The sequence below is a fragment of the Monodon monoceros genome, unplaced genomic scaffold, assembly GCF_005190385.1.
Source record: "Monodon monoceros isolate NGI ecotype Baffin Bay Population unplaced genomic scaffold, NGI_Narwhal_1 Super_Scaffold_18, whole genome shotgun sequence".
Classification (NCBI taxonomy): domain Eukaryota; kingdom Metazoa; phylum Chordata; class Mammalia; order Artiodactyla; family Monodontidae; genus Monodon; species Monodon monoceros.
The window spans coordinates 45089781-45106641 of NW_021703774.1; the positions used below are offsets into that span (position 1 = coordinate 45089781).

The following is a 16861-nucleotide window of genomic DNA, read 5'->3' on the forward strand; positions in this document are numbered from 1 at the left end:
CACACACACACACACACACACCACACACTCACACACACACCCCTGAGTTAGCCCCCCTCAGGACAGACCAATTCAGGAACATCAAAGTGTAATAGAGGGACTTCCCTGGTGGTGCAGTGGTTAAGAACTTGCCTGCCAATGCAGGGGACACGGGTTCAAGCCCTGGTCCGGGAAGATCCCACATGCTGCGGAGCAACTAAGCCCGTGCACCACAACTACTGAGCCTGCGCTCTAGAGCCCGCGAGCCACAACTAGTGAAGCCCACGTGCCTAGAGCCCATGCTTTGCAACAAAAGAAGCCACGGCGATGAGAAGCCTGCGCACCACAACAAAGAGTAGCTCCCACTCACCACAACTAGAGAAAGCCCACGCACAGCAACAAAGATCTAACACAGCCAAAAATAAATAATAAATTAAAAAATTAAAAAAAAAAAAACTTGTGAAGACTGAAGAAGTAATTTCTGAAGCCAAATGGAAAGATTAAGATTGTGACATAATCTAAACTCAGTAAGGAGAAAAGCCAGCACTCCTCACTCCCAAGGGAACGTTGTGTGTCTGATTAAGAATGACTGGATGGGGGGTGGGGAGAGCAGGGGCAAGACCCAAATCTGATGGCAGAGCAGACAACCAGGATTGCTTTCTCTACCTCAGACATCCTTGGCAAGGTGCAAATTCTTGCAGTATGTGAAGGAAGGAAGTCGTGTCCAGAGCCAGATGTGGTTTCTAAGACTTTTACTTGTAATAGAACAGACCCCTGGGGAAAATGAATTCACTAATCCAACTAATATTTATTGAGTACCCTTTATTTTCCATATTTACAAAAACTATTTATGTGATGAATGTCACAGTAGGGGAGTCTAGGGTATTTACCTTCAGAGAGAGTAAACCCGGTCAGGGCTCCATGGAGTGCTTCCCTGAGGAAATGACGTTAAAGCTGAGATCTTAAGGATAAGGGAGAATTAGCAGGGTAAAGACTCTGGGGTAACAGCGTAAGCAAAGGTCCTGAGGTGAGAGAAAGCAAAACACTTTTAAGAGACATAAGGAAGAACTGTTTAAAGAATAGGAAAAGAGGGGAGAAATGGAGCATGATGAGATTTGCTATGCTCATTTGATTTCTCAGCCAAACAGAAATCACACTTAAGAATACCTGGTTGGAAGACATCAGACAGATGTCTTAGCTGAGAGGTATAAGGAAATAGTACAAAGCTTCTAATCACTCTCAGGGACCTTCAGGCATGCAATGCAGAGTAAGAGGGCTGACTGAGGTGAGCATTGGGCTATTATGCTCAAACCACAGATTTTTAATACGTACAGGGATTTTAAGATAAATGCATTAAATCATTTTAAAATCGCATAGGTAGTAAAATACTCTAGAACTGGTAAAATGTTTAATAAAAAAAAACCTTCTAGGTATGAGGTCATCGCTCCCATGATGTATAACTTCCAAGCCAAGAAATAGGATTATTATGACAAAAAGAATAACTCTGTCCATGTAGAGCTTTCTCTCCCCAGAAATCTATTTGAGGTAATTTTTTTTTTTTTTTTTTTTTTTGCGGTACACGGGCCTCTCACTGTTGTGGCCTCTCCCGTTGCGGAGCACAGGCTCCAGACGCGCAGGCTCAGCGGCCATGGCTCACGGGCCCAGCCGCTCCGCGGCATGTGGGATCTTCCCGGACCGGGGCACGAACCCGTGTCCCCTGCATCGGCAGGCGGACTCTCAACCACTGAGCCACCAGGGAAGCCCTGAGGTAATAATTTATCGTTACTTAATCATCAGCAGAAGATTAGACATGGAAACATTTTTTAAAAGCAGCAAAACATTTTTTCTATTTTAGGATACTCTCCAAGAATTGGATCTTTCCCTAATATAGATAATGAAAAGGTAAAAAGATCTATGTAGAGGGTGGCCTTTGAAGCAGTGTAGCACAGGACACTGCCAGGCCCTCTGGGTGGGAGCCAATGCACTTTGCCCTTCAGGGAAAGAAAGCAAAGTAACCTTGACACTGACTCTGAGCTAGACCCTCCACCTTGTTCTCCTAGTCACATAATGATTTTCTGCTGTTTCTGGGAAGGCTGCCAGTTACAGTCTGCCTCTAAGACCCCTGGCTAGATGGTTTTCCTGATGAGAAAGAACAAAGGGAGATGCAGAGATTTTTTTTTTCCTTTTTTTGCCTGTAAAAGCATGTAAAGGATGGAAACATTATCTAGACTCATCAAGGTAATCTTGCAATGCTTTCTTGTACATTTTCCATTGTACATTTTGGTACTGGTGGTGAGTAGAGGTTAGAACGCTGGGAGGGAAAGTAAAAGAGGAATTAAGAGAGACCCAGGGAAATAAATGTAAACAAAGCCAGAGTAGGGACTAAGCACCAGAAGGCAATATAGGGCAGAAAAGCCAGTGAAGGGCCATGGGCAGTTAAAGAAGAGGAAAACCTCCAAGGCAAGAAGCAGGAAGAAAAAGACTGGGATAGGAAAGACACACAGTATAAAGAGTAAATATGGGTGGGAAAGGGTCAAGAGTAGGAGGAGATGAGCTCAAAACCAATAACTTAAAATCAAGTGTTTACACACCTGTCTTTCATTCCCAAACTACATGTGCAGATCCTGGCAACTGAATGTAAATTTACAGAAACTGAAGGGAATTGTTGTGCAGAGACTCAATCCTATATTACCAAACCTTACTCAGTATGTCAGTGACTGCACTCCATTAGAAAAGGAACAAAACTAAGAGGTCTCCTAAATGCCTATTTTTCATGAGCAGTATAGCCAATGTGGTTACACACATTCTCCGGAGTCAGACTGACTCTCTGGTTAGTCAGACAAACCCAACCTCTTTATGCCTCTGCTTCCTCATCTGTAAAATGCATACAGTAATAGATCCCTCCTCACAGAGTTCTTATGAGGCCTAAAAGAGATAATATATCTGAAGTATTTAGAATAGTCCCTAAGACATAATCAGTGCTCAAAAACATTAGCTATTTTCATTATTTTAAAAAAGAAGAATTACAATCTATAAGATTAAGGACTAAAGGCAAAAGGAACTACACATCAACACTGGACTCTGGTTGAGAAAGTTGTTTCCCTCAGGGGTACGAGTTAACGATTCTGATACTGCTATACATATATACTGAAACTGAACAATTAAGTAAATGGAAGGCAGAGGGTAGAAGCCGGTTTTCTCACTGCTGGAGAGGATACTCACAAATAAGCAAGGGGAGGAAGCTAGAATGGTCCATGTGGTAAGGATTAGAGTTGAAGGCATCAGTAAGAATTCATATTTAATATAATATATAGATGGTTATACATAGAAATATTTATAGGTATATGCATTTACACATATATTTCCTAGCCATGTCAGCTGACAGGGCCAGAAGAAATGACACCCCAGCAGTGATGAGCACACCTAGCACCCAGATCTTGGTTTCTAATATCATTCTCCAATAAAAAGAACCAGGTTGGGCTTCCCTGGTGGCACACTGGTTGAGAATCTGCCTGCCAATGCAGGGGACACGGGTTCGAGCCCTGGTCCGGGAGGATCCCACATGCCGCGGAGCGGCCGGGCCCGTGAGCCACAACTACTGAGCCTGCGCGTCTGGAGCCTGTGCTCTGCAACAAGAGAGGCCGCGACAGTGAGAGGCCCACGCACCGCGATGAAGAGTGGCCCCCGCTGGCCGCAACTAGAGAAAGCCCTCGCACAGAAACGAAGACCCAACACAGCCAAAAATAAATATAAAAAAAAAATAAATAAAACTTTAAGGTCTCCTGAAAATCTAAAAAAAACAAAAAAAAAGAACCAGGTCTCCTTGAAGAAATGGCTGATTCTAAGACCAGGATGGGAAATATACAAGGTGAGTCTAGAATGTCTTGTAGTGCCATAAAGTAAGGAAGGGCTCAAATACAATAATAGGGATGTGTGAAAGTGACACAGGAGTCAACCAGAAGAGTTCCCAATGGCCAAAGCTGGAATAATCTGAGCAATAAAATACATAAAGTAGCATTGCATTATATCCCACAGTATAAATAAATTTCCATGAGTCCATACTGATATAAATAAAAGACTGAATAAATTAATAAATGGGTGAGACAAATCTCCCATGCAGAAGTTTTCCAAATAAATTAGGTAGATACTTTACCCTAAAAGAAGGGAAGCAAACCAAAGGGGTTGTGCATAGTGACTTCCTTCCAAACAATATAGTATAGAAAGGAAGGGGGAAAAAAGACATATGCCATGAAGAAACCTGAAAAATAACAACTTCATCCAGGTGATCAAGGCCAACATCAACAGTCGTAAATCATGTTGAAAGTATGTGATGAGAATGGTATTTTATCTCTGTGATGTTTCTCTCAAACCTCATAAATTCAGTCTAACTATGAGGAAAAATATCAGTCTAATTACAAGAAAAATTCTAATAAAGGGGTGTCCTAAAATATATCTGGATCAGTACTCCTCACCACTGTCAAGGTCATAAAAAACAAGAAAAGTCAAAAACTGTCACAGCCAATAGGAACCTAGAGAGATATCCCAACTAAATGTAATGTAGTATCCTGGATGGGACCCTGGAACAGAGCAGGGCCATTACGTAAAAATAAAAATAAGGAACTCTGACTAAACTATGAACTTTAGTTAACAATGCATTGATTCATTAATTATAACACATGTGTATATTCGTGTTAGAAGTTAACAATAGGGGAAACTGTGAGGAAGGTATATGGGAACTCTGTATTATTGGCTCAATTTTTATATAAATGTAAAACTGTTGTTTAAAATGTCCTAAGGGGGAAAAAAAGATGAACAAGAGGGTCCAACCTAAGTACTTAAGAGAAATAGTCTCATTTTTATCACAGGGAAAGAAGTAGAGACCACACAGTGTTGAGGTTAAAGCCTGGGTTAAATCCCACTCTCTCATTTATTCACTGTATGACCTTGGACATGTTCCTTAACCTCTCTATGTCTCAGACTCCCCATCTGTAAAACAGGAATAATAACACATAGGGTTATTATGAGGGTATTAAAAGGATACTCAGTACTTAACACAGGGACTATTCCTATGAAGCAGCCAATGAACTCTAGCCATTATTATTAGAAAGAGACACCGCCGCTCCCCAAAGTTATTTTTCAGGGACCTCAGTAACTCATTATTCTCCAGTTCCTCACAGTCCGAGAAGGGAGTTTTTATGCTATAAATAGGCCTCTAATGAAAAAATTACTAAGGCGTTCTACAGTTTTCACCATTAGAATGGAGTTTCCGTTGGGGATGACAGATGCTACAAGGCACCAAGAACAGGAAGCAGGCGCTCAGATTGATGGGCCTGACCAATCTGGTCTTCCTTCTTCTTTCCTCACATCCTCCAACCCATCTCCTTCCCCAGGAAACAAGCCTAACTTCCACATTTCTAACAGCTGTTTGGGGACCTTGTTCGGGGTGTTCATTTCATTAAAAAGCCAGGCAAAACAACACAGGCTAAAGGAAATAATCCCAAACTGTACAATCTCAGAATGCTAACAAGCTAAAGCACTAGTCACAACGGTGAGACTATACCCTAGTTCCTCATGTACTTCTCTCTGCAGCTCTTTTACTGTAATATAGACAAATATGGCGGGAGGGGTGAGGGGGCAGGGGGAATTTGTGAGCACCAGAGATCCCAACCGCTATTTTTGAAATAACAGGCCTGAGAGCAAAACGGTGAGAAATCCAAGTCCTGGAGTCAATTGGACCTGAGATCAAATATCAGACCTGTCATTAACCAGTTGCTTGATCTTAGTCAAAGCATGTAATTTTTCCGGAGCCTCAGTTTACACACCTATAAAATCAGGACAATATCTCACAGCATGTCTGTGATGGTAAAAAAAAAAGGTACAAAATGCCTAGCGGAAAGCCTTGCACTAAGGTAAGTACACCCCAAACTGTAGCCAGTGGTGGTGGTCGGAGAGGTGACAGTGGTATCATCATTTCCATCATCTCTGACGCTGCCGGGTGATCAAGGGATGGAGTCTGGTTGTCATGTCTCTTTACCTTTCTCTAACATGTAGAGGGCCTTAGGAGATTCTCAGGGGGCCATTTATTCTTCTCTCTGAATCAATGATTATCGATGTTGTTTCATTCCTCCATTATTAGAAAAGTAATTTCTGCTTGGGAGCCTGCACTCTTCCCTTAAATGCATAATTTTGATTCAAGATTTCAATGACTTTTTTAAAACTATACTTTGTTTTTCTTTGTCCAGTATGGATGTTTTAAAGACAATACCAGGCTCTTTTATGTGGCTTATTGCATCTCCATTTCTACTTTTGTTTTACTTTTTAAAAATATTCCTTTCACATTATAGCCTTTAATTGTTCTAAATTTGGAGTTTTAAATCTTATTTTTGCTTTTTTCTTTACTCTTCTTTCTTTGCCCCATTTTTGTTACAATTACTCAGATTGATTTCAATTGCCTTCTTAGGTTATTTGAATTTGATGGAATGAATATTGATTGCGAACTCACTGGGAAGATTTGTTAATACCGTCCACTGTAAAGTTTCCCAGATATAAAGAATTACAGCCAACTTCCTTTAACTCATCTCCCTTTTCTTTAAAATGTTTCTAATATCTTAGATACTAATATTTATAGGACTCTTTACCACTGAACTAAAACCTGGTGTCACTATTTACAGCTTCTGGGAAAAGATTACAAGAATGACTTTTATATCATCTGAATGTTTGGAGATGAAAGCAGTATGATTTCAGTGGTTTAAACCACTGCTATGGTAAAGAGTTTGAGAAAACAAAACATGGCATTCCAGAAGGGAAGTGATGAGAGTCAATTAAAGAAAAAAAACCGAAACTATTTCAACATTACAATAGTAATTTTTTAAAAGGAATAAAAAAGCGTAATTCCTGAATAGTTTTAAACGTCTTTAAATAGAGTTCTGTGTGTGTATACATACATATATATATATATATATATATATGATATTCTAATCTCAAATACATTTCAGAGAGTGAAGATTCACGGTGTCAAGGCTCTGTATGGTTAATATCCCTTCTTCATGTTCTCTTCACTTCTGAATTCAATGACTGTAATAAATCTGCACTAAGGAAAGTTTCCTTTTCCCATCTGGTTCAGATTTTATTATTCTAAATAGATAGCATTTTCTCATGTAAAAGTGTCTGCAGGAAGGAGGAAAGGGGCGCAGGTAGAATGAATGCTGGCAGAGATGTTTTCTTCTGTCATAGGAAGTGAGTTCCCTGATTTCCCAACAGTGACAAGTTTAGGGATTGTAGAAACAAACATGGTATGACTTATTATTTACATCAGTCTAGTGCTAACATCAGAAATCACTGTGTGGCAAAGATTCCAACATCTAAAATCCTTGCAAGTTGAATTCCCTGCAACTGAAGGAATTCTTACTTTAGCCAGATAACTTTAAAGGTCCTGATATCACACAAAGCCTGAACCGGGCATACTCGGGACTGGAATTACAAGTGAGAGTCACAGCACAACCAGATACTTTTTGAAATTCATGAAGAACACTAGCCAGTTGTGGTCCAAGACACCAGAAACCAATCTTTCATCTTGACTGTTTCATCTGTTATTTCCACATTTTTGCCTTCTTTTAAGTTCTTTTATCCTTTGAAAGGTTCATTAGATCCATATTCAGAAATACAGGAAAGACTGTTACCTTGGGACTTGGGAGCCTGTATCAAATGTAAGCCTTGTCCTATGCTTTACAACAAAAACTGAAAAACCAAACAATAGTTGAGCATTTTCCTTTTCATAGTTAAACCCAGTAGTGATTCCCCACCTCCACCCCCCCATATCCCTGGGCTGCAAAACTGAAGGCATCTGTCCTAAAACAGGATGTTTACTTCTTAGAATGTCACTGAATTCCTGCCGTCTGTTTCCCACCTGAAATCACAAGAACACAGATTTGCAGCAAAGGAAAACAATGGGCATTTTGCTGCTCCTTGCCTGACCCCACAATACAATGCTTTAGCCCATCTCTTTATTTATGATCCTAGCCAGCAGTTCTGATGTCACGATTAATAAGAAGCAAATCAAAGAAGCTGTGTATATTTTCTTTCCTATTTTATCAAAACTGGTTACCCAATCTTTCCAACAGAGACAAGCAGTAAAGGGCACCTCTCAAACAATCAATATAATATTCGGACCATATCTCTGCTTCTGATATTCATTTTCATTTTTAAGAAGATGAAAAGAGGGATTCCCTGGTGGCGCAGTGGTTGGGGGTCCGCCAGCCGATGCAGGGGACACGGGTTTGTGCCCCGGTCCGGGAAGATCCCACATGCCGCGGAGCGGCTGGGCCCGTGAGCCATGGCCGCTGAGCCTGCGCGTCCGGAGCCTGTGCTCCGCAACGGGAGAGGCCACAACCGTGAGAGGCCCGCGTACCGCAAAAAAAAAGAAGATGAAAAGAAAGCTAAATAAATTTTATCCTAGGCATCCTTAAACTTGAAAGGATCTCAGAGCACTCATTTTTCAGGAAAAGAGACTGAAACCGAGAGAGGTGAAGTGACAGTGATGGAGGAGGAGCTTGAGTCCGAGTTCTCCAGCCTCGTTTCCCAGGGCCTGTCACCTTCCATGAGGCTGGCTCCACGGCCACCTCAGCACTGGATTCGCCTAATTATAAGAAGGGGCATAAATAAATAAATTTCCAAATAAGTATGGTATTCTTTTTACATATATTTAGATGTTCATAAATAAAGACAGTTTTCACTTGAGCACTGCAGCAGCCTCATCGCCATCCAGCAGGGTTTCTTACCTAGGCACTATTGATATTTAGGGTCAGGTAATTCTTTGTTGCAGTGGGGAGAGGGGCCGGTCTTGCACATGGCAGAATGTTTTGCAGCAATCCTGGCCTCTGCCCACTAGATGCCAGAGCACCTCCCCACCAAGTTGAAACAACCAAAAATTCTCCAGATCTTGCCAAATGTCCTCTGGGGGCAAAACTCCCCCACTGAGAACTGGCATATAGCCATATCTCCTACACATCTATCAGCCATCAGGAAGCCTTCAGTCACTGCTACAAGTCAGCTGCTGCAGCTCTGAGATGATCGAGGAACTTTCCATGTGTTACATGTGGAATGGACAAGGTGCTTCCCTGATTTCCTCCAAAAACAGACAAAGCAGTGACCCTATCAAGTCACAGAAATGATCAGAAGGGTAACTTGTGAAAAAGAGAACAAAAAGAGAATGCTCAAGTGAGATGAAAAATAATAAAAGGAGAAGCGGAGGGAAAAAACCCAAAAAAGACAGAAGAAAGGGAAATGGAAAGAAGAAAAGAGGTCAGCAGAGAGAAGGGATTTTAGCATTCCAGTATCTGTAGGACAGAGTGACCCATTATACGATAAAGTGGCATATTTTCATCAGGCATAATTTTTTAAAAAGGCAACTCAGTCTGAGGAAACGGGTCAAGAACTTTCTACCAATTCACTGTGAGGCTTTAGGAAAGGACCATTGTCCTCAGATGATGGACCCCTCAGGGGAGTTCTATGTGAAGCTCTTTGTTAAGGCCTCATATGCTTAAAACTGTAAAGCCCTTTAAAACAGCTTATCCTGGAGTCTCACCCACGTTACTGTTCCTGGTGTACAATTCATTTGAATGAAGTTTTAGAACAGGCCTTTGAAAGAATGAGCATGACTCTTCACGTCCAGAGTACAAATCAATTTGCTTTAACTGCTACTTCCCAGAAAACTATTTAACCTCAAAACACCCCCTGGGAAACAGCAAAGCTCTCGATAGTTTTCATACTGTTACTCTCCTCAGAGTTTTCAGGTGGCTGGTTGAATGGTAGCTCTAGACGTGGCGCAATTCCAAAATACGTAGATAACAACACGCTTATTGCTGCATCTGGTCACAGATCGAGGTTACATTTGACAAGCTGGCCACTCAATTCGTAGAGTATCTCTTCTTTAACATATGTTTTAAAATTCATTCTAAAAAGGTTCTTGTTTTAAAAAAATTATTATTTCCGTAAGTTTTCATGGATAAACAAAACTAACAACAACATAACCCCTCTAATCCTACGATTCTCAAACTTTAAAATGCATAGGAATCACTTGAGGATCTCGTTAAAATGCAGATTCTAATCGAGGTCTGGGGCGGGGCCTGAGACTCTGCATTCCTAACAAGTTCCCAGGCGATGGTGATGTGGCATTTATGGGCTAGGCAGTGGCATCTGGATTGGGCACAACAATGAGATAATAAAGAACCACAAGAAGAAAAAAAAAAGGTTGTAAGTCTAATCCATTCCCTCAAATTACCTATCTGATTATACGACTTCCCTCCTGCAAAAACTTTTTAGGGCTGACTGCCCACTGCTTACCAGGGAAAGTCCAAACCCTCTTGAATTTGTGAGAAATTCAAACCTTTCACGATAACTTCAGCTCCACTAGCTGCCCTCACCCAACATGTACACAGTGAAGCAGCTGCCCCAATTGTGTTGTTCCCCCAAATATCATATACTCTGCACTTCCCTGATTTGATCCCACTGTCCCCTCTTCCTAAATGGCTCTACCATCCAAAACTTCACGCTCCTTCAAAGCCTGCTTCAGATGTCACCTCTTCCAAGAAGCCTTCCTAAAGCCCTCTAGGGATAAGGTATCTCTTCCACTCACCACACCTTGCACTTGGCATTCAAATATCTACACTGGTGTGTTTAGTTTTCTGGAAGGTTATGGCCCATCCAATAAAATTATGAAACTACCTGACAACTAACTCAGGAGTTAAAAAGATACCCAGTTTTCTCATCTTTATATCCCTGGCTCCTGGAGAAAGGAGTCCATCAGCCAATTGCCTGAACAGTTAAAAATTCCATAGGATTACCTCCCTGAACTTTTGATCCCAAAATGAAACCACGAGTGGTTTCAAGCACCCTAGTATATAACCTATCTACTCAAGAACCTCACTCCTTCAGCAGCCTGTACCCCTACATCGTGGATTTCTTCTTCACTGACTGCTGGATCAAATTCATCAGCATAAACTACCTCCCATTAAAAAAAAAAAAAAGGCACAATGAAAAGACCATCCCTTGCCCTCATCCTCCGCCCCATTTCTGTTTCCCTTTACAACATAACTCTTCCAAAGAGTCATTAAACTTGTCGTCCCCACTTCCTCCCCTTCTAACCTCTCTTAACCCACATCTGCATCCACCAAAACTGCGCTTGCCATGGGTGCCAAAGACGGAAGTGTGGCAAAATTAGGAGTCACTCCCCAGACCCCTCTCTCTTGATGTCTGGGCAGCATCAGACACAGTTGGTCACGCCCCCTCCAAAACCCCCTCTCCGCTTGTCTTCTGGAACACAGCTTCTTTCTTCTCCTTCCCCCTGCCTGCTCTGTTCCAGTCTCCTCTGCTGGACCGTCCGCTTTCCTAAGTCTCAGTACTGGAGGGAACCAAGGCTCAGTCTTTGGACCTTTCCCTTCTAGATTTACCCTTCATCCACAGGAGGTCACATCCATTCCCATAGCTTTAAACACCATGTCTAAACTAAGGATGCCCAAATGCATGCTTCCAGCCTAGACTTCTCCCTGGAATCTACACTCACCCAATTACCTCAAAATTAACACGTCTAAGATGAAATTATTGACACATGCTCCCCACCAAACTTTCTTATCGCATAAAGCCGGGGCTCCATTCTATCACTCGCTCACACACAACCCTTGGAAGCATCCTTGCCTCTTCTTTGTCTCATATGCCGCACCCACTGCATCAGTACATCCTGTCAGCAACACCTTCAGGACTTCTGCAGAAGCTGTCACTACTACAAGCTACTACTTCTTGTTACCACTCCTATAATGACGATGTTGACAATTACTACTACTACTCACGTCCGTGCTGTCATCACCCCTTGCCTGGACCCACGTAAGGGCCCTAACCGGGCTCCTTGCTGCCACTCTTGCCATTATCCCCAATGTCATGGTCTATTTCCACACAGAGCCAGAGTAGGCCTTTTAAATATAAACCAGGCCATAGCACTATTCTCCTAAAGGCCTGTTAAGTGTTTCTTATCTTTCTCAGAATAAAATTCAGCATCCTTCCCAAAGCCTCCATGTGATGAGGGGCCCTTACAGATCTCATGCCCCAGTACTTGCCACTTCATTCACTTGGCTGCAGCCTCATTCACCCCTCTACTTGTTCTCAAACACTGTTCCTGCCGCAGAGCTTTTTCCATATTCTCCCTGCCTGGACATTCACAAGGCCTCACCTGCACCACATGCAGGTTTCTGCTCCAATGTCTCCAGATCAGATCAGAAAGCCTATGTGAATCAAAGTCTCCATCAGGATCTAGCCCCCCTGCCCTCCTTCATTCTTTTTTGCCTGGATTCTTTGTCTCTCTCTCTCTCTCTACTAAAATATAAACTTCATAAGAGCTTGGACTTACTTATTTTGTTCATAGCTGTATCCCTTAGCACAGGGCCTGGCCAAGAGTGGGTGATCAATACATGTTTACTGAATGAATAAACGAATAGCATTAGATGGTCAAAAAATACTTCTATGACTTTATATGTATTATGGAAAAAAACCATGGCAACATTCCAAAGGAAATTAAAAACTCCACTAAATTACATTCTTTTAAGATAATAAGTCTTGACTGAGAGCTTGTAATGCAGAGAAGAGGCAGACTCACTTCCTGATCACCGTCTTAGACTCTGATGAATTTTGGCCTCCAACTTCTTCACAGTTTGGGCTTGTCAGGTTTCCATACCTTTATAGATAAAAACAAACAAACAAACAGACAAACAGAAAATGCAGTCAGTAGTGTTGGAGAGCAACTCTTCCATTTCAAACACAACAGTTATACTTTTCAGGAGTATTTAAGGAAAGTAATATCTGTGAAATAACATCAAAAATGATACTATATTATTGATATTTATTTAATGGGTAAACATATATATGTGTGTGTATATATATGTGTGTGTGTGTGTGTGTATGTATAAATATACGGTCTACAAGGAAAGTGATTTAGCAATGAATCACATTACTTAAAACTTTCTCTTAATATTTAACATTTCTTTGGATTTTTTTCGATGAAATTACTCTTTTCCTCTTAGCAGGAGAATCAGGCGTTATGTGATGCACAGGTGGGAGATTCCTCATGAACTCTGGAGCATCAACCTCTCTGTGTAGCTACTGAAGGAAGATGTGGCTTTGCTTGCACAACCTTCACGCCTGTGCCACACATGGGCACAAGATGACGACTCCATGCTCTGCTTATGAGTCTGGTCTCCTTGAGGATAGGTCCTATTGGAGGAAGGTGATGGAAATAATTCCAAACCCTCAAGTAAAGGCTGAGATAGAGACAAGGACTGAAGAACAGAATCCTCGTGTCTCAGCAACCAAGAGAGCAGCAGTGTGTACACCGAGGTCAGGCTGATCTAGGCTTCCCCAGCCACTGGGGAAGGGGGACAAAGGGGAACAACGGTTTAGAAAGCAATAGGTGCCTAAATTTTAAAATTTGTCTCTTTACAAACTCAAAACTTATTAAAACATTGATCAGGGGCTTCCCTGGTGGCTCAGTGGTTGAGAGTCCGCCTGCCGATGCAGGGGACACGGGTTCGTGCCCTGGTCCGGGAAGATCCCACATGCCACGGAGCGGCTGGGCCCGTGAGCCATGGCCACTGAGCCTGCGCGTCCGGAGCCTGTGCTCCGCAACGGGAGAGGCCACAACAGTGAGAGGCCCGCGTACCGCAAAAAGAAAAAAAAAAAACATTGATCAGTCCCTGGTTACACTGTTAGATGTCCTTCCAACTCCATAGGTAAGCAAGTCTATTTCATACAAATATATCATGCTTTGTTTGGTTCAGAATGTTCATTTAGTAAATTCACTTTAGACTCCTAAGGAGGAGCCTTTATGTTAACTTATAATGCCTGGACTATTTCTTCAGTTTCTCTTCCCATCAGTGGAGAATTCAGAGATTCCTTGGAGTTTCACAAGCTGGTAATCTGTCCCAAAGTTTTGATAATAGAAATTCTATAACTGGTGGGGTTTACATTTTTAAAGAGAACACTTCTGTCTTCTACTAATAGGATTAAGAACCCCAGTACCCTTATGGTTCCTTGTTCCTAGGATTTACAAGCCCTTTTAAAAATAAAAGCCCACCATCTGGTTTGACAGAATGCCAGTCCATCTGGTCTCCCCATCGCCCTATCCCGGCAGGTTCTACTTTACGCCCGCAGGGATCAGCCCCCTCCCCCATCCACGTGCTCCTTCTCAAGCTCATCAGCCTTATAGACTCCTTGGCCTCCCAGAGATATTTTCCACTGGCCTCCGCCCTCCCTGTTCCTCTTCATTCTGTCCTGCACCTGCTATTTAGAGGCTTCCAGGGCTACCCTTTGCTTTCCCTGAGATAAGAACTCAGTCAGATTAAGATTTATGCAGCCCCATGTGGGCAAGGCAGGGCTGGGAAATGAGATTCCTAGTAAATAAATAGAGTGGGATTTCTTGGCTCTCTCTTTGGCCACCGTCATAGCGAACCCTGTCCTCATGTTCCCTCACAACAGACTCTGGTTTATTTAAGTAGGAAAGATGGGGTAAGTACAGTGAAGAGGGAGGCCACTGTGCCCGCCACCCATCTGACTTGAGTGATCCATAAACTCCCGCCTTCCAGCCCTCGGTGACTAAATGCGGGACTTAACCTTCGTTTTGGTCACATTCTGTGTTCCTTCATTAATTCTCTTTCTGGTTATCCCGGAAATATTGCATCTTTTATCTTCCAACTGGAACCTCTGAGAGGTCGAAATAAAAGCGAAAAAGTTTCACGAGGGAAAGATACACATTTTATTGCACCTGATATTTTTCTTTCCAGAGATGTTCATACTAAAAATCCCCTGGTCTTCCTATTCCTTGTCTTTACTTTTGCTTCTCACACTCTGCTGCTCTTTCTCTGCGTTTTTCAGACTCAGAGCTGAGATGCTGGCTGGGATGACATGAGCACCCATCACAGTTCTGCTCCCAGAATGCGATGCCACAGGTGCAGTCAGACGGTGTCACAAAGCACTAAGTAACTTACACTGGTGAGGGAGCAACGTCCTCTCTCCTTAATGAACCCGGTACCATCTGCTCAGAAGACCACATGGATACTTCTCCCGGCCAGCAGAGTATTATGAGTAGAGGCTCATAGTCAGGACCAGCATGATTGGTTCATAATAACTTGGAGACCAATCAGGACCATCAATAACAAGGCATGTGTGTGGTGGCGCACACGGTCCAGGCACTCAGGCTCTTTAAAGGCTGCAGCATCCCTAACTCTTTCTTCTCTGCCCGATCCACTAGAAAAATCTTTTGGCTCTGCCTTTATGACATATCCTGAATCCCAGCACTTCTCATCACTCTGCCCTGGCTCACACTGCCACCATCTTTGGCTGGATCCATGCAACAGGCGCTTAACGCCTCTCCTGGCATGTCTGCCTCAAGCCGCAGCGATGCTGTTCATGCCGCTGCTCTGCTCAAGACCCTCCCCCAGCTCCCACTCTTCGGAAAGGCCAACATCTTACCCATCTCCTGAGGCCCTAAGTGACCTGCCCCTGATATCTCTGACCACGTCTCCTACACTCACTCACTTCCCCTCAGCCTCACTGGCTTCCTTGCTGCTTCCCCACACCACACACACACACACACACACACACACACACACACGCCAGGCATCCTCCTGCCTCAGAATCTCTGCACACTCACTGCCACCGCCTCCCACGCCCACACCGATGGTGCACTCCCTGGGCCCCTGCAGGTCTTTGCTCCAATGTCACTTTATCAGCGAGGCCTTCCCTGACCATCCTATGTAAACCAACACTAACACCACTGTTTTATTCTCCTCCACAGCCTTTAACACATTCTAGTATACTGTGCAATTCATACAGCTATTGTCCATTAGAACACAAACCCCACGAGAGCAGGACTTCTGTCTCTTCTGCTCATTACTCTTTAGAGCTTAAAGCAAGGGCTGGCACCCAGCAGGCATGCTGATGGCTATTTGTTGGGAGCAAATGAGTGGTCTAGTGGGGTTCCCTAGGCAGACATGGAAATGAACTTCCCAACGACTAGGTTCATATTTGTCTCTATAAAGGCATTCTTTGGCTTTTTGCTTATACAAGTGTCTTAACCTGTCTGTGCCTTCATTTCTAATGGTCCAGGAGCATAAAAAAGCTTTAGGATAGCTGTGATCGTTACAAAAATCTAAAATTAAAATGTGAAAGGAACTTTTAAGATCTTAAAGCTGAGACCTTGAAGGTGTAAGCAGTATAAGAATACAAAAAAAAATGTATATACAGTTTTACAAAGGAGACCTTTAGAAGCAAGATAAAATTAAAAAGCCTATAACCCTCTGGAATTTAACGGACTGGGGAGGGGACGATTATTTGCCCCTGCACTTTTCTTATCATTAAGGAGAATTAAAGCCTTACAGAAAAGAAACTAGACCAGCACTGGAATCAAGAACTCTTTGACGTTCAAGCTAGGTCGTTTGAGAGTTAGGAGTTAGTTTTATGAGATTAAGAGTGTTTCTTTGATGTTTCCTGGACCCTCTCATAGCTTCCCATCAAAAACCAAAGTCAAGTTCAATTCATTTACTCCAGGGGAGTAAATAAAGGGTGTGTATGTGTGTGTGTGTGTTTAATTAATGAGTAGCTACAGACAAACCTGTCAACAATGTCACCTCCAATTTCTGCAAAACCTCCCTAGAATTTAAGATCAAAGCTCGAACCTCTTAAGAAGGCTTACCAAACTGCCCTTCTTTAAATGGCAATTCATAAACCTTAAAATACAAATTATCAGAATGACTTCTGACATGGTTTTCTCTGTATCACAAGGCAAAAGAAAGATTTACAAACGTCTCCTAAAGTACAGCCTTGCGCAATTTTTACTGCAGCC

The 16861-nt window shown here is 42.6% G+C and overlaps 1 protein-coding gene across 1 annotated transcript in view; it reads right to left on the reverse strand.

Moving 5' to 3' along the window:
* RGL1 (ral guanine nucleotide dissociation stimulator like 1) overlaps positions 1 to 16861 on the reverse strand; it is a 141129-nt gene that overhangs the window by 65492 nt on the left and 58776 nt on the right. Inside the window, exons 4-5 of the mRNA XM_029226907.1 lie at positions 12623 to 12700; positions 9563 to 9615 (exon numbers count right to left, since the gene is read on the reverse strand). Coding sequence (XP_029082740.1) covers positions 9563 to 9615; positions 12623 to 12700 — 131 coding nt within the window. The remainder of the gene's footprint in view (positions 1 to 9562; positions 9616 to 12622; positions 12701 to 16861) is intronic.